This window comes from Rhinolophus sinicus, linkage group LG06 (genome assembly GCF_036562045.2).
Source record: "Rhinolophus sinicus isolate RSC01 linkage group LG06, ASM3656204v1, whole genome shotgun sequence".
Taxonomy (NCBI): Eukaryota; Metazoa; Chordata; class Mammalia; order Chiroptera; family Rhinolophidae; genus Rhinolophus; species Rhinolophus sinicus.
Window position 1 is genome coordinate 160,154,520 of NC_133756.1, and position 20,757 is coordinate 160,175,276.

Consider the following 20,757-nt stretch of genomic DNA (forward strand, 5'->3'; position numbering starts at 1 on the left):
TTGGTTCATCTGCTGGGCCCATGATGGGCCGGGGGCGGGTCTATTTAAAGGTCTGGACCAGAGCTTTCACGCGGAGCTCAGATCCCAGACAGGTGCAGGCGCCGTGGGGACGCTTCCTTCGTGTCACCGAGCCCATTTCCTGGGGGAAAGGGTGGGCAGTGTTTCTTTGACGGATCTTTGTGAGCCCCCACCTCCCGTCGGAGCAGAGACCATGGCCCCTCAGGGTTCCCGGGCTCCGCTGGAATTCGGGGGACCCCTGGGTAATGGAGCAGAGAATGGGGGGACCTGGGGCCAGAGGCTCCTGAAGGGGTGAGCTGCCAGCGGGGATGGGGCAGGATCGGAAGGTGGAAGGCTTTGAGGGGTATCGGCGGCAGAGGGATCTGGGGGTTTGCAGGGGAGTGTTTGGAGAGGGAACTGAGGCGGGACCAGTTCTGGACACTGCAGAGCGGCGGAGGTGGGGGTTGGTTGTGGAGTGGAGGACTGGACAGAGTCGGGAGGGCAGCAGGGCCTTCAATGGGCCCTGGAGGCGGGTACCAAGAAGGAAGTTAGGGAAGGCGGCTGAGAACTGAGGACGGGATATGGAAGAGGGCGATGGGAATGCTGAGGGGGCCCTGGTGACGACGGGGCGCCTGTGGGGGCCGCGGAAGAGTTGGGGAGCGGATGCCCGACGCAGTCGCCCCCTTCCGCAGGCGCTGCGGCGCTGATGCTGCTGCTCCCTGCCACCATGTTCCACCTGCTTCTGGTGGCCCGCTCGGGCCCGGCGCGCCTCCTGGGCCCACCCCCCTACCTGCCCGAACCTGAGGCTCTGTGGAGCCCGCGGGCGCTGCTGCTGTGGCTCAGCTGGCTTGGCCTGCAGGTGGCGCTCTACCTACTGCCGGCGCGCAAGGTGTGGACTCAGCTCGCGGGAAAGTGGGCGGAAGGAGGGGCTCGGCGAAAAGAAAGGCATCCTCCACCCTCATCAGAGACCCTTTGTGTCTGCAGGTAGCCGAGGGCCAGGAATTGAAGGACAAGAGTCGCCTGCGCTACCCCATTAACGGTGCCTGGGGGCTGGGTCCTTGAGCTGGAGTTGCGCGGATGGGGTGGAGCTACACGCTTAGTGGGATTAGCCCCCGACCCCGAGCTCCCGAGCTCGGTTGCGTGCCTCTTCGTCCAGGACAGACCTGAGGGATCTTACTTCCCCTATCCATGCCCCTGTCTCTCCACCCCTACCTGCAGCATTTGCTGCTACTCTATGTACCAGAGCAGTGGGTGGGGTGACCTGAAAGCCAAGGTGTCAGCCTGATGGCTGGGGGCCAGGTCTGTGACCTCCCTGGGTTTTGAGGTGTGTGTGTGTGTGTGTGTGTGTGTGTTGGGGGCGGAAGTGGAGGGATGCAGTCCCCGGGACTCACTATCTCTCTATGTGCTATGATTCAGGGTTCCAGGCCTTGGTGCTGACAGCCCTGTTGGTGGGCCTGGGGGTGTCAGCCGGGCTGCCCCTGGGGGCGCTCCCGGAAATGCTCCTGCCCTTGGCGTTTATGGCCACCCTCACCGCCTTCATCTTCAGCCTCCTTCTCTATCTGAAGGCTCTAATTCTAGCCCCTGCCTCCGCCCTGGCACCTGGGGGGAACTCAGGTGAGAGGGGTCCCATAGGGTGTGGATGGAGTCAGATGAGGGTGCTTGCTTCCATCTTCACCCTCCATTCTTCTCCAGGCAATCCCATTTACGACTTTTTCCTGGGACGGGAGCTCAACCCTCGCATCTGTTCCTTTGACTTTAAATATTTCTGCGAACTGCGGCCTGGCCTCATCGGCTGGGTATGCTGAGCACGGCTGAATGGGCCTGGGGCCTGGGGCCGGGAGGAGGGGTGGGATGAGTGAGCAGTGCTTGGGGCAGGGCAGGGCCAGTGTTGCACAGACATAAATCATGAATTCTTCATTCATTCCACAAATACTTGTTGAGTTCACCATTTGCCCTAGACACTGCTCTAGGTACCGGGAGACAAGAAACAAAAAGTTACAGAAAAGAAAAAAAAGATCTGTCCTCATGGAGCCTACATTCTAGTGGGAAAGACAGACAGAAAAAGTAAATGCATATATCATGTCAGGGGATGCCGAGTGCTACGGAGTAAAGCAAAGCTGGGAAGGAGTTAGGAGAGCAGGTGCAATTTTAAATAAAGCAGTCAAGCGCCATGTCTATTTCGAGAGGAGAGCAATCCTACCGCTGCTTGCTAGTCAAAGCTGTGCAGAACTTAGAACTAATCATTGCGTTTAGCACCCTGTCCATCACCGACATGCCAACTATGTTTTTTGGTTATAATCACTCGTGCTGGACTGTGGTCAGGATTTCCCAAAGGGTCTCCGGCAGGGTCCCTCACGTCACCCTTGAAACCTACACTTGATCTTAGCCAAAAGGCCGAGAAGCGATCACCCTTGAAACCTCATCCAGAAGCAGGAGGAATGCCAAGTGCCCACCATCTGGATCCCGGCCTCCAAGGCTATGTCCTCATGTGTGAATTGGGATAAAGTAAGAGCTTCCTAGGAGTATCATGACGATTACAAGTGTTAACCGAATGACAGCACTGAGCCTACTGCTACCAGAATGGCGGTGCTCAGTGCAGGCTGGCTGCCAGCCCACCCTATTGAGCACTTACTCTGTGCAGAGCACTTTGTGCTTAGTGCTTCACATGCATCATGGCAATGAGTCCTCAGGCAGCTCCATGATGCAAGTCCATGATTATCTCCATTTTCCACCTGCGGGTGGGAAAGATGGGCTTCAAAGAGGGTAAGCAACTTGCCCACATGGTGAAGCTAAGATTTGAAACCAGGTCTGTTTTAACTCTCAAGCCTGAAGTGTCCATTTGCTCCCTATGCTGTTCTCCCAAAGGGAATACTACAGGACAAGGCAGGAGAAAACAGGCTAGGAAGGCCTCCAGGGTGGTCCATTGCAATCGCTGCTCCTAGACACGGGCTGGATCCATTCAAGAAAGAAAGAGCTAGAGAATCAGTGACTGACAGTTGAGAGATGGGAGAGGCTGGCCACCGCTCCACTCAGGTGCTGCCCCTCTGTGGAGACAGGATGGGGACAGCCTGCCCTGTCTTTCCCCCACCCCCAGATCCTCATCAACCTGGCCCTGCTGCTGCAGGAAGCAGAACTTCGGGGGAGTCCCTCACTGGCAATGTGGCTGGTCAATGGTTTCCAGTTACTCTATGTGGGTGATGCCCTCTGGCATGAGGTGAGGTTGGACTGGCAAGGGGGAAGGGAAGGGGGCCTGAGGACCTTGTAGGGACTAAGCCAGTGTGTCTGGGTTCTGTCCCTGCAGGAGGCTGTCCTCACCACCATGGACATCACACACGACGGGTTTGGCTTCATGCTGGCCTTTGGGGACCTAGCCTGGGTACCCTTCACCTATAGCCTGCAGGCCCAGTTCCTGCTGTACCACCCACAGCCCCTGGGGTTGCCCATGGCCTCAGTCATCTGCCTCATCAATGGTCAGTCAGGAAGGGGCAGCAGGCTGGGTGCATCATTCTCCCTCCCCTTTCACTCAGTCACTGTTTATTCAGCACCCACTAGGTAGGTGCTAAGACTCAGGCGCTGAAGCCGGGGGCTGGGTTCTGGGTCTCCAGGCAGACTGGGTTTGCGCTGTGGGGGGATGGTCAGGGCCAAGCAGAAGGCTATGACCCTCAACCCTGATCGCCTGATCCTGCTTTCCCCTAGCTGTTGGTTACTACATTTTCCGTGGAGCCAATTCCCAGAAAAACTCCTTCCGAAAGAATCCTTCTGACCCCAAAGTGGCTGGTGAGCTGGGTTTCTAGGGTGCCATGAGTAAAGTGGGGCACCAGGGCTTCCTGGAGGTCCCCCATCCCATTACCTGTCTTTCCCCAGGCCTTGAGACCATCCCTACAGCCACAGGGCGGCAGCTGCTGGTGTCTGGGTGGTGGGGTATGGTCCGCCATCCCAACTACCTTGGAGACCTCATCATGGCTCTGGCCTGGTCCTTGCCCTGTGGTGAGTGGCTTGGGTGGGTACAGGGCAGGGCCGCATGCTGGCGAAGGGCAGAGGTGGAGTGGTGGCCACAGGATACCCAGTCTGGGTGTGGAGAACAGAGGTGCACCCCAATGAATGGAATAGGCAGGGAGCTGGGGATAGACTCAGGATGTGGCTGGGGCAGATCTCTGTGCCAGTCTAGCACTGCTGGCACCTTGCTGCAGACCCTGGACCTTTCCCCATTGAGCCTCCATGCCGCCGTGAGCCATTAGGTGTGGAAACCTTTGTGAACTGGGGGGCTGGCTGAGTGGTGACAGCCCCCTTCCCCACAGGGGTGTCCCACCTGCTGCCCTACTTCTACCTCATCTACTTCACTGCTCTGCTGGTGCATCGTGAGGCCCGGGACGAGCAGCAGTGCCTACAGAAATACGGCCTGGCCTGGCACGAATACTGCCGGCGTGTGCCTTATCGAATCGTGCCCTACATCTACTGAAGTGGCTTCGCCCATGCACTTTCCAGCACACACCTAGGACTGTACCCCACCCTGCCCTGAGCTCCAACAGGCTGGGATGAACAGCCTGAGAGGTGGTTTGGAACACAAGAAAATGAAGCCAATACCCCGAAATGGAGTGGAGGGGCTGCTCTTCCTCCTCGGATAAATATCTGGAACCCTTGGTGCTGCCTCTCTCCCTTTCTGGGGCAGGGGTATTTAAAAATTGGCTGGGTCAGCCCTGAACAGAGAGAAGCTGAGAAGTGATTTGTGGGCCCCAAAGTTTGGGGTTGGGTGAGACAGATGTCACTCAGAAATGGGAACTGCCGACAGGGCAGACCAGTCACAGCTTTATTGATGACAAGGGGTCCTCAGTTCAGCCGGGGAGCTCCTCAATGAGAGTCCTCGGAGCAGGTGGCAGGGGGCCTCCCCAAAGCTGCTCCAGCTCCCCAGTGAGGGCTGCCACCTCCTCAGCTGCCACAGCATGGGCTCGGTGTGCCCTGGCACAGTCCAGAGCCAGGGCTGTGAGGGTGACCTCATTTTCATTGGTCCAAGCCAGCAGGAACTGACATTTCTTGCGGGCCCGGTAGAGGCGATCTCGTTCTTCGGTAGCCTCGGCCTGTTTCCGGGCGCGGCCCAGGGTCTGCACCAAGTGTCCCAGTGCTGCCAGCGTGTAGCCCTTCTGGTTGGCCGGGCGCTCGCCCAGCAGGATGCGGGCAGCCTCACGCATGGCACCCCGTGTGCCCAGAGGCCCGGGTGGATGCTCGCCCGCTTCCAGCACGTGCGCTGCGGCCTGTAGAGCTTCCTCCGCAGAGGCAAAGACTTGCTGGGCGCCCAGGGCTCCCGAAACGCCGAGCAGAGTGGCACAGAAGTCCGAGAGCAGCGCATCGTCGCCACCGTGATACAGAGCAAGAGTGTGTGCGTAGGCGAACAGCACGTTGGGCAACTGGAAGCGCACGAGCGGCGAGACACGGCCGCGGTTCAGGCTGGCCAGCGTGGGGATCCGGGTGGGCACGGCGGGCGCGCAGGCCCCGGGGGCGTCTCCGAGGAGCGTCTCCTCGGCAGTCGCGTACCCTGCGGCAGCGGCATCCTTAATGGGTTCCGGCGGCGTCCTCGCAGGAGGGGGCTCCAGCTCCGAGGCGTCATCATCCAGCTCCTCCAGAAGCCGCGGCCCGGCCCTGCGATCCCACCACCACGGCCGCCACGGGGGCAGCAGCCGCCCCGCCTCTCCACGGCTCAGCAGCTGCTCGAAGGCAATCTTCTCGGCCGGAGCCAGCCGCTCCCAGAGTCCCGAGAGGCCGCCAGGTGCCGGACCAGGTTTGAGGCCTGCGTCCTCGGGCTCGTCCTCGGTTTCGCGTTGCTGACGCAGCCGGCGGAGGGCGCTGGCCAGGCGGCTGGGCGAGGCGCTGCGGCCGCGGAGCTCTCCCAGCACCTGGTCACGGTAGAAGTCTTCGGCGCAGGCGCCATGTGCCCGGTAGCAGCGCAGCGAGCAGTAGGGCACATTACAGCGGGGGCAGGTGTAGCGTGCTGGCTGGGCCTCCGCGGCAGGGCAGAAACTACAGGGCCCGGCCGGCTCCATGGCAACTGGCGCAGCCTGCCAACCGCGAACGCATAGGGGCTGGCAACTTCCGGCGCTTCTCGGTGACTTCCGCCTCTTTGTGGGGCCTACGGAGCGCTCAAAGCTCCGCGGACTCGAGGCAATTCCCGCCCACACTCGGAAACCAAGCCCCACCCCTCTCCAAGTAGCGCTTGGGCAGGCGCGGGAGCGGGTCGTGACGTAAGCCCCGCCCACCGCGGTGTGAAATAGCGCGTCAGGCTCTTCGTCGGTGCCCGCTCGCCCCCTAGTGGTTGCTTTCTTAGCACCGTAAAGCGCAGAGGCGGAAATCGGTCAGCCAAGCACCTACTCTAGGCCAGTAATTGTGCTACGCCCATAAGATGCGTCCCTGCGCTGGAGGGGCAGCCATTCTATTAGGGGACAGAGGCAAATAAGGGGGTGAGTGAAGAAAGGCCAGGCCACAGTTGGGTACCTAGCCTAGACTGTGTGTCTTGGGGACATGTTTCCTCTTCAAAACAAAGCAACGGTTGATTTCCTCCGGTTTAAACCTATCATTCATCCAACTTTAAAGTGCAGATTCTGCACTAGGCACCAAGAACATTGAGCCAAGAGGTGGGGTCCTACCCTAATGGAGCTTACAGTTTGTGGTAGAGTGGGGCTGATGACCCACACTCAGCCAAGTGCTGTGAAGAGTTGATCCATGGCACCCCTGAAAATAAGCTCTGGTTTTTAGTCCCTCACGTCCAATCCCACCTCCAGTCAGTTCTGCCTTCAAAATACCTTGTATTTATTTCAATATGGATCCTATTCCCCAACCAGTAATGGATTTTATAACCTTCAAGTCTGTTCATTTTTTGCATACCCACCACTGGTGTTATTGCCTCTCAACTGGATGACACCACTTTAACTGGTTTCCTAACTTCCTTGCCAGCTCTCAAGAAAATCAGCCTGAGAAAATAGTAGATCACAAGTCAGATCACGAGGCCCTTGCTGAAAACCCTTCCCTGCCGTTGGTGACTCTCCATAGCACTTGGACTCAAACTCCTCTCCATGTCTGACACGCTGCGGGACATGCCACACACCTCTGCACACAGTGCGCGGGTGGAACTTTCCCCATCTCACCACTTGATTGGCTCCTTGTTTCAGGTCTCAACACATCCCATCCTCAGAGATGTTCCCTGTGATAGTCTTTCTTTTTACCCACCTCCCCTTCATTACAGCACCCTACTTACTTTCTTTGAGGCTGTAACACTTCTATTTAGTTTTTTCACATGAACCTAAATTCCTAGAAGGGAGGAGGCCAGGTCTAACTACAAAGACAAAACCAGCCAATATATTTGTACTCACTAGGTGGCAGGTCCTGATCTAAGCACTTTACATCTTTCGTTTAATCCTCACGACTCTCAAGGTATGAAGGCAGAGATTACATAGTTATGCACAACTCGACTTTTGGGAACACTGAAACAATCAACTGACCAACCTGAGCTGTGATTAGGTTAGCAAGGCCAGCCAGTACAAACAAGGTCACCACAGTGCCAACGTAATCAAGCAATGCTTTCCAAAGCTGGGGTCGACTAGATTCCTGCCCTGGACTCCACTAAGGCCACAGCTAGTCCGAAGTTAGGGGACAGGTCAGATTGGCATTCCCTGACGTATCTTCTACTGGATCTCCTCCCCTCCATTGCTGCCTCCATAAAACCTCCCACTATAGTGATTCCTGCTATCTTCTCTGTTTAAAAGAACAAAAAGAAAAAAGAAGGATTTGAAGGAATTATCAAGTTGAGATAGAAATTTTCCCAACTCTATATTTGAAGGGCTGGCATCCGTGGTTACCAGTTTTCACGGGAAGCCTTTTCCTATAGTTTCCCACTTCTCTCCCCCCACCCCCAACCGCACCCCCACCCCCTCCCAAGGGCCTCTGCCTCCTCCTAACTTGACACTGTCAAGAAACCAAAATGAGACCTCACTGTTGTAGTGGGCATAGCACCAGCACTAGAAGCCATTATCCCTCCCCAAAGCCCTGCAAATGAAGATGGAAAAAAAGAGATGACTGGGCTAAGTGGCTTTATTGGAGGAAGCCAGGATCACAAAGGACTTAAGAGTTGGCATTGGGGCCCTTCTTCTTGCCAAAGGTGGGCACAACATTGACAAAACGCCGGTTGTACTGCATCCGCCGCTTGGCTCGGCCAGTCTTCTTCTTCTTCTTCTCCTGTTTGGCCACCTGGGAAAAAGGAGAGCTAATCAGACCCTGGTTGATCTCTTCCATGCCTTCCCTCAGGCTCAAAGGGCACCACTAATACTCTCTTACCTTGGGAGTCTGACCTCGCACTTTCCCAGCACGGGCCAGAGATCCATGGACTTTACCTGTGGTGGAAAAGGACAGCAAGCAGTCAGGATAGCAAGAATCCTTTCTCCCTCAAGCTTTTAAAGGCAAGCTGGACCCCAGAGGGAATGAGAACAAAGGTGCAGAGATTTGATGCCTGACCAAGAACGTCTAGTCTGGTACATTCTGGAGTTTCACTTCAGGATTTTCCAGCCCCTGACTTTAAACAAGAACTGATGGGCACCTTGGAGATCTGGTCTAACCTGATTTTAGTGAGGAAATTGACAAGGATCTAGTATGTGACTGAAATAGAACTATACTCTGGCTTTCTCCCATGGACCTCTCAGTATCGCAAGAATTCATTCTGAACTAAACAGGAAGAACCACAGTGGATTGAAGACAGCGATCTCCACACCCCACACCCATTACGCGTTTACAAGCAGTTCAAAGGACAATCCTCCCCAACTCACCTCCAAGCATGCGGCCAGCTACTTCCAGAGTGGTCAGAGCCTCCACCCCACACTGGCCCAGGGTAGCCTCATCCTCTAGGGGCGTGCCTGCCAGGAGCACGACTTGATCTTCTGGAGCGATGCCCTCTAGCGAGGCTACGTGGGCCTACAGGGCAAAGTGAGGTTCATTAGCGTTCCCGTGGGGAGGGGGGGTAAAGAACACAAGAGGATGTAGACCAGGAGCACCCGGCAGCCTTACCTTGATCTGGGAGACCGTCTCCTGGCCGGTCACCTCGAGGGTGTGCAGATCTTGGGCACGAACAAACAGCTGCATGTCGGCGACTGAGGAAAGAAATGCTTGTAAGAGAAGAAATGCTCTGGGAGTAAGGGAGTCGGGCAGTGGGTGGCGGGCGGGGGACGATCGCGGGTCTCACGTGCCTAAGGCCAGGCCAGCCAGGGAGGTCGGGTGGTGACAAGAACTCGGCCCACAGAGCAGCCCCTCTTCCTCTATTTTTCCCAAGCCGTCAGACCTCGCGGCCAACCTATTAAGTCGACCCGATCCAGCCGTGGCCCAAATCTTACCTGAACTGCGGCCGCTACCGCTACCGCGAAGATGGAGTCGAGAAAGAGGAAGGAGGAAGGGCGCACACGTCCTCACCGCCTACTGCGTCTCACGTCACTACTAAGCGACTGCGAGGGCCTCTGATATTTGTACTACCTACGGTGGTCCTAGCTCCGCCCCCTTACGCTTCGCGTCTGCGCTCTTTCGGTCCTGGGAGGCGTGCACAGGAAAGGGCGGGACCAGGCCAGCTGCGCGCGCAGAAGGCTAGTGAACGGAGTAGTTCAAGATGGCAGCGGCCGTATTTCGAGCTTCGTTGCTGGGGTGGAGAACCGGCGTCCTGCCGGGCTGCGGTCTACGGCGGCTGGTGAGACCACTGGATTTGGAGCGGGAGGCGGAGGGCTGGGTGTGACACTCACTGTTATTCCTTGCAACCCTGAAAACCGCGTTCTTACTTGGGGCTTAGTTTTTCCATCTCATCGGGGGCACTTTTCGGGATCTCCGGTACTAGATTGAGAAGAGGGGTGGCAGGGCCTGGAGCGCCCTTCAGAGTGTGGGGGTTGGAATCAGATTGGAGGACAACGCCGGTTAGTCAGAACTGGGAGGGATTGCACATCGACTCTCTCTGCCTAATTTTTTGAAGGGGAAACTGGTCCACAGCGTCCATAGGTGACACTTCTGGGAACCTGGAGTTCATGATATACAGGCCACCTTTTCTTCCTACCTGTTCTCATTGTAACCCCGCGGCCGATCAGGACTCCGGGTTAACTGTTGGGAGAAGTGTCCAAAAAGGATGTTTAGGCAGGAAGATGGAAGGACAGACTCTGGAGTGTGACCCTAGGTAGATCATTTAATGCCTTATCTTCGTTAGGGTAATACAATACGTAACTTGTCACGTTAGAAGAATTAAGTGAAAACAATATCCGTAAAGCACTTAGTGCCTGTATGAGGCCGAAACCTTCTAGGTAATGGGGGTGGGGGGGGTCACATCGGATGAGTGTGAGTAGAAAACTGTCACGTTTGCTTAAAGTACCTAACCCAAAAGTAGAATATTTCAGTAGCATGTTCAGAAGAAACTTTCAATACTGAAATATGCTATATCGGTCACACTTAGAGTTAATTGGCTTTTCAACAGTGTACACACACTTCTCATTTGAGTCCCAGGAGGGACTAAGAGAGGCAGCCCCTTCAGAATGCTTGGACTGCTTTTTCAGTCTCACCCTGCGCGGTGACAGAAGGAATAAAGTCTGGTGGGGGTGAGTGGGTGGTACATGGGCTGACGGAGAGATGGTTGGTTTTTGTTTTGTTTTTTTCGCCTCAGAGCCAGACCCAGGGGCCTCCCGATTACCCCAGCTTTGTGGAATCTGTTGATGAATACCAGTTTGTCGAGCGCCTGTTACCCCCTACCAGTATCCCAAAGCCCGCGAAGCATGAACGTTATCCTACTCCTAGTGGCTGGCAGCCCCCCAGAGGTGAGCTGGGTAACGGGGCTGGCTTGAAGGCTGCAGGGAAGCACCGCTTCTTTGTGGTCGACCTGAACTCTTCGGTGGGTTCAGGGCTTGCGTTGAGATCTCTAGGGGTAGCATCTGTCTCATGTTTAAGCAAGGACCCAGGAATGGAGTCCTGTTTTACTAGGACCCGTCCATTGACACTACTGGGGTGAGGTCTTCCCATGAAGGAAAAGTGAAGCATAGAGAGAAGACCCAAGAGCTTGGACACCACCCCCCACTCCCTCACCCTCCACCTGTAGGCCATCTACCATACTTGAGAACACAGCTTGGGAGTTGGCACTTCTGGGTCCGAATTTGGCTCTGCTATTCATTGCCAGTGTGATCTGAGTTAGTCACTTAGCTTTTCCCAGCCTCAGTTTCTGCAAAATGGAGATAATCTGTTTGGCACCTAAAGCACTTAGTGCAGAGCCCAGCATGTGGTAGGTGTTCAGTACTTAAAAATCCATCCCCATCGCTTTGTGCCGGAGATTGAACTTAGCTTCCTTGACCCAGAGGAGAAGGGCAAGGATTGGCCCCCAAGGGGGATCTAAAGATCTAGGGAGGCGTGACCCTGATTTCATTTCTTCTTGAGCACCTTCTGGTGCCAGGCCCTGTGCTGGGCGTTGGGGTACCAGGGTGAACAAGCTGGTCCTGGCTCTAAACTTCAGGAAAGAGCAGGTCTTCTAACCTGAGGTCTGGAGGTGGCTTTGCCTTCGGGTGCACTAACCCTTTGCAGACTCAGTGGGGAAAGGCCTTGGCTGAGGTGGGATGAAGCCTGGGAAAATTTGACTGATCACGGTCCCTCTCTGTCCCAGACACCCTGCCCAACCTCCCCTACTCTGTGCGGCGCTCTCGGATGCACAATCTCCCTGTCTATACGGACATCACACATGGCAACCGCCAGATGACTGTCATCCGGAAGGTGGAGGGGGACATTTGGGTAAGTGGGTGGGTGGGTCAGGGTCTGATTGTGGATGAGGGTCGAAGGGATGGGAATCCTCTAGAGGGGAAGGTGTCCTGACCAGGCTTGATTTGTCACCTTTGCCTAGGCCCTGCAGAAAGATGTGGAAGATTTTCTGAGCCCATTGTTGGGGAAGACACCTATCACCCAGGTCAATGAGGTGACAGGTACCCTGCGGGTCAAGGGCTACTTTGACCAGCAGCTCAAAGCCTGGCTCCTCGAGAGGGGCTTCTGAGGCCCCGCTGAGCGGCCCGCATGACAGCATCCCTGACAGACTGGATTCCAGGGGGTCTCAGGAGAGGGGGTGTTGGAGCAGGCAGGATTGGGGCTGAGCGCTTGGGCAGGGTAGAGTGAGGGCTGACGAGCTTCAGAGCAGGCCTTGCTTGCATAAAGGGGGAGATGGGACCCTCTGCACAGGTGCCAGCCCTGGGGGAGGGCTACGTAACATTGGACACCCATTAGAAACAGCTGAGCTACTGGGGGGCATTAGTTGCTATCTCTCCGACCCCCGACTTTGGCCTGTTCCTGCTTTCCCTTTATTGAGGTTCCTTGATCTCAGCCATTGTTTCTGGAGGTTGTTCACTGCCCCTCTGGTGGAAGCAATAGCCCACCCAGTTTAGGGGAGGGGAGCATAGGACAGACCCATTGAGCACATTCCTTCCTTGGCCCTCAGACCCTCACTGCTGCTAATGTTCCCAAGCCCTTGCTCCAAGCCAGACGTGGGTCCTGGAAGTCTTCAGTTCCAAGTGCAGTGCTGGGCACAGGGGCACAGAAACAGAGTGCCCATGTCAGCCCCTAGGCTCCTTCTTTTTACCCAGGGAGAGGTAGAAGGCCGTTTCCTCCGCCCCGTGCCAGACCAGATTTGGGCCTGACTGGGTTTCCAGCTCCAAAAAGCCGTGATTAGCTAGCTTTACCTGGTCTGCCCACAAGGGGGTGCTTGGGTGCTCCTGGCAGCCCAGCACAGGGCCCTCCCTCCCAGCTTGCTGACCTGGTGTCAAGGCCACCTGCTTTGCAGGCAGGAAGAAGGTGGCCTTTTGCTTCTGCCATACCATCCCACCCCCAGGCAGAGAACCTTCACACTTGCCCTGTCGCCAAGGCCAAAGGCTTGAGTTCCAACCCCACCCCAGCATCAGACAGGCTAAGACAGACCTCAGAGCCTGGCTCCCCTCCTCGATCTCTTACCGTAGGCAGGGTAATTAACCTTTTGGGGGCTCAGTTTCTTCATGTGTAAAATGGGTATCTCTTCCTATTAGTTTAGTAACAATATACCCAAAGACAGAGCTGGTTTGTGTAAATAAATTCTCACTCCTGGAGGTTGGTTCCAGGCCGTTCTGCAGTCTACAGCCTGAGCAAGAAAAAGGAGTCCGGCACATCGATCCTATGACACCAGCTCCACCAATCATTAATGCAAGTTTTTATTTGGCTGTATATACAATTTAAGCTATTAAAATTTGTACAATATTTACAAATTAAATAATCATCTGAAACTCTCCAGCAACTCATGTAACACAAAACTGAGGGAAAAAGACAGGCAGGCAGGCCTTGGCTCCTGTGTTCCCTACCTGGCCCAGAACCTTTTCTAAATCAGAAAGATCAGGAGCCTGGCACTCCTGCTCCTTTCCTGGGGTCAAGCAAATTCAAAGACAAAATTTAAGCCAACAGGTAATAGCAAGGAAGTAATTCCAAGTCTTCTAAACTCTGCAAGTTGAGAAACGGCCTTGCGAGGATTCTGGGGCTTGCAGTGGTTCCAGAGCAGACACAAGCCCTCTGCCTGGAGTGAGGCTGGGCAGTGGCTGCTGGGTAAGACCAAGGACAGTCTCACGTTAAACAAACTGCGGGGAGAGGGGTCTGGGGGGAGGGGCAGGGCAGGGTCCCTCAGTGCTGCCCTCCCTCTCTGCCCCAGGCACTCCTTTCCCTGAGTTGTGTGGTTGCATGGAAATGCCACAGGGCATAAGGGACACAGCCACCACCACAAAGGGCTTCCAGGGAGTTGAGGGTAAGGTAAGGATATCAGTACCAGTCTTGGTGGGTGGGCCAGGGAGCGAGTTCCTAGCCTGCCCCCAGCCCCGTGAGGACACACTGGGGAACAGGAGCTAATACTGTCCGGCACTGCAGCGTGACTCCACACACAGGTGGTGCTCGGAGTGGCTGCCCCTTCTCCCAGAAGGGGGTGGGGGCAGAGGGCTTCTCAGAGGCTATACCCTTCTGCTGCACAGCCGCAGCAGAACACAGGGCTGAAGGGTGGAAGAGGAAGGCTGGAACTGACCCAGGGTCCCCATGGCTGCCCGGGACTGGAAGGGCTGGCGTCAGCTGGGGCCTTAGGCCTCCTTCCCCTTGGTCTAGGGCATGCCACCTCCTCTGTCTCAGCTGGTACTACTCCCTGGTACAGATAGAGGGAGCTGGCACTTGGTGGCAGGACATGTCCAGCAAGGGCTGCTCGAGGGGGGCAGGAGGCAGGACTGGGGCAGTGTCAGTGGGCAACAGGGGATTCCAACTTCTGCAGGCGGCGGCGACGGAGCTCTGCGGCATCGGGCTCTCCGTCCTCGGGTGGCTCCTCGGTGCCCACTGACTCGGGAGCTGGGGACAGAGAAGTCAGAAGTGGGACCCAGAGAAGTCCCCCGCCCCACCCCCCTGTAGGCTGACCACAACTACCTGGAGGCTTTTCGGGTTCGGGGGCTAGTGGGGAGGCTCCTGAGGATGGGGTGGTGGCCTCGGAGCTCGGCATGCTGGTGGAGGAGGCAGCAGCAACAACTGTAGGGGCAGACTCCTCAGTGGGGTTGACTGAGGTGGCAGGCCGGGGGGGCCTAGAACAGAAGGGACGAGAGGCGGGCCTGGCTTTGGCATCCTGGCATGTCTGGGCAGGTTCTCCTGCCCTTGGGGAGCCTTACAGGGTAGAGTCCAGCACTGATGCGGCCCCGCTGCCCCAGTGACCAGCAGACACGAGTGGACGCGTGTTGTAGGGATGCTTGTGGTCCTACACGAGACTCTCGTAAACCACTCGCAGGCAGGGGCTGCGGGCCTGTGCACTATTACACTGCAGTCTCCACCCCGGGTGCCAGGCTCCTTAGGAGGTGCCCACTAAGACACGCCACTGAATAAAGGAGCGCTCAGGTCTCAGAATCAAGTTCCCCTTCACACCTGCGCTGTCATTATTGGTGCCAGGCACTTTGTGCACGTGACCTGTGAATGAGCACCCCCTCTATTTAAATAAGGTAATGGTGGTCACAAAGCACGTGAGTGATGACGCCAGGACTTGTGAACTCAGGCAAGGCTGCCTCCAGGTGACTTTATGTGCCGTCTCAGACCAGGGGCACTGATTCCCAGTCACAGTGTTACGTGGTGAACTAATGGGTACAGTGGTACCTCGATTTTCTAATGTAACCCGTTCCGGAAGTCCATTCGAGTTCTGAAACGTTCGAAAACCGAGGCACGGTTTCCCCATAGAAAGTAACACAAAATGGATTAATCCTGTTCCAGACCTTTAAAATCAACCCCTAAAACTGCAAATTTAGCATGAATTTTACTATCTAGTGATACCATAGATCCATAAAATTTACGCGCTCATAAACCGAAATGTTCATCACCGGAGACGTTCGAAAACCGAGGTGCTACTGTAATTGACTTTGTAACTGAGGAGATTCAAGGTCAGTCTAATAGCCCTCACTCAGACAGGCAGGCCTCCTGCAGTGGGAGGATGAACGGCACCACGAACCCTAAGACCCTGGGTGTGCCTACAGCGAGGTGGCCTGAGTCAGCAAGTACCGCAGGGTGGCAGAAGAGACAAAACCAAGACCCCCTGCTGGGGGCCTTCTCGGCAGCCCCACGCCCTGCTGCCCGCCATAGCCCCCGTGCAGACGTACCCCAAAGAGGCGAGCACGGTGAGGTACTGGTTGATTTGCAGCATGGCTGCGTCCAGCAGCGTGTGGATATTCCGCAGGCTCTGCAGCCGGGCCTCCAGGTGCTGCCGCTCGTGGCCTTCCAGAGCCCGCAGCTCCTCTGGGGTCAGCCCCGCAAAGCCAGCAGGGGGTACGGGCATTGGGGGGAAGGCTGAGGGAGACAGGGGCTCAGCCTGGGCTGCCTGAGCCTGACAGCCCTCACCCACCCTCCAGAACAACCCTCAGCACGGCCCTGCTTACCAAAGGGAGGAGGCAGCGGCATGCCCATCCAGGGAGGGGGGAAGGGGAAGCCCGGGGCAGGGGCAGCCTCGGCGGGGGCAGAGCCAGGTGCCGAGCCAGAGGCAGCAGAAGCAGCTGTGGTTGTGGCTGCTCCACTGGGCCGAGACAGGGCTGCTAAAGAGCAAGAACAGGAAGTCAGTGAGTCTCAAGAGGGCTCTTCCATTCCTCCCACACCCTGGCCGTCGCAGCACTCAAAAGGCTCACCTGCACTGGTGGATGGAGGGGCCACAGCCTCTCCTGAGCTGGGGGGAGGTGGGACGGGTGGAAAGGGGCCCATGGGGGGCCACAGCGGGAACATGCCTGGAGGAAAGGGAGGCAGGAGGCCCTGGGGGACTGCAGAGAGAAGACAGGACTTGGTGAGACAGGTCCAAAGCACAGGCAAGGGCCCAGTCATTGGGAGCTGTGTCCTCTGCTCCCGTAGGTCCTCTCTGAGCTCAGCACTGATCACACTTACTGCAACCCTCTGTGGCTCTTCCTGTACCCTCCCCACCATCCAGACGGAGCTTCAAGAGGGCAGGGACTCTGATTCCCCTCAGTATTGCCCACCCAACCCAGCAAGCAGTGTGCTAGATGGTCAAATGAGCAGCAACTCACAATTGGGGGGCTGGGGCAGGAGTGGTGGTGGATGGGGGGCAGGTGGTGGCCCCTGATCTGCAGGTTCAGGGGGCGGTGGTGACTGGGTTGGCAGCGATGCACGAAGGACATCCATACGGCAGGTAGGGCAGGTCTGCTGCCGCTGGAACCAGGAGCGCAGGCAGCTGAGGATCAAGACCAGGCCCTGGTCAGCGGGTCCCTAGGGGCCTGCCTCGCAGAGCCCGGCTCCCCAGGGCCCTCCCCACCTGGTATGGAAAATGTGGTTGCAGGGCAGTCTCTTGGCACCAGTCACCATCTCTTCTCGACAGATGATGCAGACATTGTCCATTGCCTGGAGTTCCTCTGGGGTGGCATCTGGGTACCTGGTTGGGATAGGCCAAGGACAAGTCAAGACTGTACGTGGAGACACGGGGACCTGGGGTACAGCTTGGGAGAGCACCTAGGACAGGCCCACTTACAGTGTGTTCATGTTGCGGATCGCTCGGCGAGACATGATGGCGTCTGTGACAGCTTTCTTGAACTGCCTGAAAGAAGAGTTTCAGTGAAAATTGGGAGAGGGAAGTGAAGGAGCAGACAGGGGTGAGGTGTGGCGGGGCACGCTGGCTGGGCTGGGCTCACCTCATGGCCAGGTACATAGGCCGGATGGCGAAGAGAGGGAAGGTGTGCACCTTGATCATGATGGTCATGAAAGCCATGTACAGGAGCACCTTAATGAAGCCTGGGGGGAAGGGGGTGCAGAGAGCAGCATGTCACGGCCTGGGCGGCAGGGCCGGGACTCGCGCGGCTGGGCAGCCCAGGCTCCCCTCACCTGTAAAGAGCTCCGTGTAGAGCATGTACACAGCCTTGTTGTCCCAGGGGTTTTCGCTCTGGAGGTCCACGGAGTGCAGGATGTACTTGATGAAGATGGTGAGCACCATGGTCATCAGGATGGCGTACTGTGGGGGGGTGGGGTACATCAGCACGCAGCCCTCCCTACTCCAGCCGCACTGTCGCCCCCAGGCCTCTGCACAGCAGGGTGCGATGGTGCAGTGCAGCTTGGACACAGCCGGGGTCCACCTAGCTCCTCCACTCCCTAACCCACTCGACCTCGGCACTGCAGTTTGCCTGTCTGCAACGTGACACCATGAACGGCTCCTTTATAACTGTTGCTTTGCTGATGAAGAGATGCAGGTCAAGTGCTCAGCACAGGGCCTGGCATACAGTAAGCACTCCTCAGTGTGAGCCGTGGTCAATGAACACATTCTTCCTCTGCCAGGGACACACCTCCCCAGGTGTCCATCAAGCTAATTCCTCCTGTCCATCAACAGCCAGCTCCTCTGGGATTGGCTTCCAGGAAGCCAGCCTTCCCTGCGCGCCAGGTCGGGGCTCCTCCACAGGCGCCTCTTTCTGTGCCTCCCCCACTCTCCTAGGAGTGGGTGGTAGCGGGCTGGGACTGACTGCTGGCTGCTCCTTGGTGGCCCGCCTGGGGCTGGCCACAGAGCAGGTGCTCAGCAAGGGTTTGTTGGGTTATTCAGGGCACATGCAGTGCCACCTCAGGCCTGTCCTCCCAACCTCCCAAGCCAGTTTTACCTCAAAGCCAAACACCAGCTGCACAGAGGCCCCACGGGTCAGGATGCTGTGATAGGCATGGCTGACGAAGAGGAAGTCCAGGATACCCAGGAGGAACATAAGGGCTGTGGGGACCCCCCAAGTGGGGGGTTGGAGGGGTCAGCCCAGGGCCTGGCAGCCACTTCCTGCTCTAAGACAGCTCCCACCCTCAAGCCCACCATGGCCCCAGCCATCTAGTCAGGTGGGCACACTCCACTGTACCCGGCCCCCCGGGAACTCCAATTCTGCCTAGGGGCGCATCGGGGTGGCCCAAGCGCCAGGTGAGGAGGCAAAGAGCTAAGGGGCCAGGCAGTTGAGAAGCTATGGAGTGGAACAGGCAAAGACTATGCAAATGAACTTCCTAAATTATCTTTCCTGTACAGCTGTGGGCTGAGGGGGCAGCCTGTGCTCTAGGGTACAAGTCCATGGCCAGTAACTTTTCACGTTCCAATCCTCCATGGTGCCTTGTCTCCCTCCGGCTCCCTCCTCCTCTCCCCTCGCTTGGGTCTCACTCACAGATAATGCGGCAGTGAAAGAGCCAGGAGATATTGGGGCTGCGTTCCATCTGAGGCAGAGCAGAGAAGGGGCCCGTCAGGAAGGCTGGGGCTCACCCCACAGCCCCAGCCCAGCCCTTACTCCACAAGCCTGCCCACCAGCCACTCCCTGGCTCCTGTCTGCTCCACAGAACCCGACTCGACTCACAAAGTCCACACGGTCCTCAGCCAGCCAGTGAAAACACTTGAGGAAGAGTAGGAGAGTGAAGAGGGCGACAAAGCGGGGGCTGAAGTCATCCCGAAAGACGGTGAAGGCCAGACAAGTTTCAGTGACAGCATACCAGGAACGTTCCAGAAGGTGCTAGGGGTTGGCAAGAAATGATGTGAAACTCAGACATTCGGCTTGCTCAGCTTCCAGGCCCTCACCTTAGGGGCCACGAACATCTTACCTCCATCTCTGCTGCCCTCAGCTGTCCAAAGAACACCTTGCCCATCACCTTGCCCAAGAGGAAGACGAGGACAAAAGCCTGGATGTACAGAACCTAGGAGTAAGGAGAAGCTATTGTTTGAGGTCACTTTCAGCTTTGCTCCGCCTGGGGCTCATCATTCAGGAACCTCCTTGCATCCCCACCACAGTTTATTCAAAGTTAAGCAGCTGGTGGCTACTTCACTTCTCTCCTACTGACCTTACCTCTGGCCCCACCCCGACTCAAGCAACCTCCTCCTTCCCTCCTACTGAGTCCCTCCCTCCCTGAGCTCTCAACTCACTGCCATGCTGGGGCTGGACTTGGTCAGGTACACCACAGTGGGGTAGAACTGGTGCTTGAGGTAGTAGGCATGAGCCACGACGGCCCCGGTCAGCGCCAGGCTGGCCGCCATCATCACTGCGGTGCGGAACATTGCCCTGGTCTGGAGACCTGCGTGGGGACAGGAAAGAAAACTCGTGTGCTGCCCATATGCTGCAAACCTAGCTGGTGCCTGAAACACACCAAATAGAACAACAGTAAATAGAACAACAACAAAATATCCTCATTTCACCCTCACAATCTCCATCACATCAAGAATAGCATATACTCCGTTTTACAAACCAGAAAATTGAGCCTCAAAAGGGGTTAAGTGATCACACTGACGCAAGGCCTGGAGCCTGGGTCAGTGTTGTTTCAAATCTAGGGCTCTTTCCAAGCTGCCTGCCAAGCCGCCGTCCCTAGGGAGCTACGAGGAAAGGCAGCAATGTTGGAGAAGGGAGAACTGCTACCACTAACCCTAAAGTGAAGACGATGCGGTAGGATGCAAAAGAAATCTCCAAAAGCGCGAACGTGCGGCCTGGACTGGGAGAAGCCAAGGCGCTGAAGGGTGCAGCCGGAGAAGCGACATCGCCGGTGACAGCTCTGCCAGGGTGGGCAGCTCCGACGCGGGCCGCGCGGGAGCGGGCGCAGTACGTCAGTCTGGAACCCTGGCGCTCCCAACCCCTGGGGCAGCGGCAACTCGGGGCACCAGAGGAATGGCCGACCGATAGGACGCAGTGGTGGGACTGAGAGGGACCCTAGGCTAGGCCCCCGCGGTCGAGCACCTGTGAGCGCCTGGAGCTACCAGCGTCGCAGGTGGGGCCCAGCCTCAGGAGAGCGGGCGCGCGGGCGCCTGCGGTCTACCGCCAGCTGACAGGCCGAAAGCGGGCGGCGGGGCTCAGGGGCGCGCCAACCCCGGAGACCTCAAGGGGATGGGCCAGGTCCCGACTACAGCCACAACCTAGGCACAATCCCGAATACTCACCAGGAGCCCAACGCCGCGAGCCGGCTCAATCCCCGCGACTGCGGAGGCGGCTCCGGTTAACAACACTCCCCACCCCCTGCGAGCCGGAACTTCGGGGATGAGACACCTCACTTCCGGCAGCGCGGGGCGCGGCGTGGACGGTACCAAGCGCATCCTTCCCTTTTCCGCATCGCGCGCCTTCCTTGGTGCGGGGAGCAGTCGTCCCACCACCGTATCTGGAGTTCGTGCCCACGGTTCGAGCAAGAGATGCAAGAGGTGGTGGAAGCGGAATAGGGCAACCCTGGAGGTGGTTGGAGTCCCCCTGTTTATTAGTCACAGATGGTACCGCCTCTGCCGCCGAGTGTTCT

At 57.1% G+C, this 20,757-nt stretch overlaps 5 protein-coding genes across 9 annotated transcripts; 2 read left to right on the plus strand and 3 right to left on the minus strand.

Moving 5' to 3' along the window:
• The first annotated feature begins 36 nt into the window (after window positions 1-36).
• Window positions 37-4,637, plus strand: TM7SF2 (transmembrane 7 superfamily member 2). 3 transcript variants are annotated; one of them, XM_074336652.1, is made up of 10 exons: window positions 37-151; window positions 690-886; window positions 982-1,036; window positions 1,414-1,611; window positions 1,690-1,793; window positions 3,092-3,211; window positions 3,299-3,467; window positions 3,694-3,774; window positions 3,862-3,984; window positions 4,296-4,637. In XM_074336652.1, the coding sequence occupies exons 2-10, from the start codon at window positions 704-706 to the stop codon at window positions 4,454-4,456; spliced, it is 1,194 nt and encodes a 397-aa protein (XP_074192753.1). In that variant the 5' UTR covers window positions 37-151; window positions 690-703; the 3' UTR covers window positions 4,457-4,637. The 3 variants fall into 3 exon arrangements, with proteins under 3 accessions (XP_074192753.1, XP_019593387.1, XP_019593388.1); XM_019737828.2 differs by having other exon boundaries at window positions 66-260; XM_019737829.2 differs by having other exon boundaries at window positions 67-309.
• A 133-nt stretch (window positions 4,638-4,770) lies between these two features.
• Window positions 4,771-6,254, minus strand: ZNHIT2 (zinc finger HIT-type containing 2). Its single transcript, XM_019737830.2, has one exon. The coding sequence runs from the start codon at window positions 6,030-6,032 to the stop codon at window positions 4,830-4,832; it is 1,203 nt and encodes a 400-aa protein (XP_019593389.2). The 5' UTR covers window positions 6,033-6,254; the 3' UTR covers window positions 4,771-4,829.
• A 1,801-nt stretch (window positions 6,255-8,055) lies between these two features.
• On the minus strand, window positions 8,056-9,500 carry FAU (FAU ubiquitin like and ribosomal protein S30 fusion). Of its 2 annotated transcripts, none has more exons than XM_019737662.2 (5): window positions 9,363-9,500; window positions 9,040-9,122; window positions 8,802-8,946; window positions 8,317-8,372; window positions 8,056-8,229 (listed from the first exon to the last, which is right to left on the minus strand). In XM_019737662.2, the coding sequence occupies exons 2-5, from the start codon at window positions 9,112-9,114 to the stop codon at window positions 8,104-8,106; spliced, it is 402 nt and encodes a 133-aa protein (XP_019593221.1). In that variant the 5' UTR covers window positions 9,115-9,122; window positions 9,363-9,500; the 3' UTR covers window positions 8,056-8,103. The 2 variants fall into 2 exon arrangements, with proteins under 2 accessions (XP_019593221.1, XP_019593222.1); XM_019737663.2 differs by lacking the exon at window positions 9,363-9,500 and adding an exon at window positions 9,219-9,354.
• Window positions 9,501-9,507: 7 nt separating this feature from the next.
• MRPL49 (mitochondrial ribosomal protein L49) lies at window positions 9,508-13,284 on the plus strand. Its single transcript, XM_019737661.2, has 4 exons — window positions 9,508-9,706; window positions 10,661-10,811; window positions 11,645-11,769; window positions 11,879-13,284. The coding sequence occupies exons 1-4, from the start codon at window positions 9,629-9,631 to the stop codon at window positions 12,023-12,025; spliced, it is 501 nt and encodes a 166-aa protein (XP_019593220.2). The 5' UTR covers window positions 9,508-9,628; the 3' UTR covers window positions 12,026-13,284.
• SYVN1 (synoviolin 1) lies at window positions 13,190-19,540 on the minus strand. Of its 2 annotated transcripts, none has more exons than XM_019737655.2 (15): window positions 19,409-19,540; window positions 19,090-19,182; window positions 18,849-19,001; window positions 18,663-18,711; window positions 18,129-18,232; window positions 17,368-17,494; window positions 17,178-17,277; window positions 17,018-17,083; window positions 16,805-16,921; window positions 16,560-16,723; window positions 16,170-16,298; window positions 15,927-16,076; window positions 15,651-15,837; window positions 14,443-14,594; window positions 13,190-14,367 (listed from the first exon to the last, which is right to left on the minus strand). In XM_019737655.2, exons 1-15 carry the CDS (start codon window positions 19,538-19,540, stop codon window positions 14,261-14,263), a joined length of 1,830 nt encoding a protein of 609 aa, XP_019593214.2. In that variant the 3' UTR covers window positions 13,190-14,260. The 2 variants fall into 2 exon arrangements, with proteins under 2 accessions (XP_019593214.2, XP_019593213.2); XM_019737654.2 differs by having other exon boundaries at window positions 15,927-16,079.
• Between the last annotated feature and the right edge of the window lie 1,217 nt (window positions 19,541-20,757).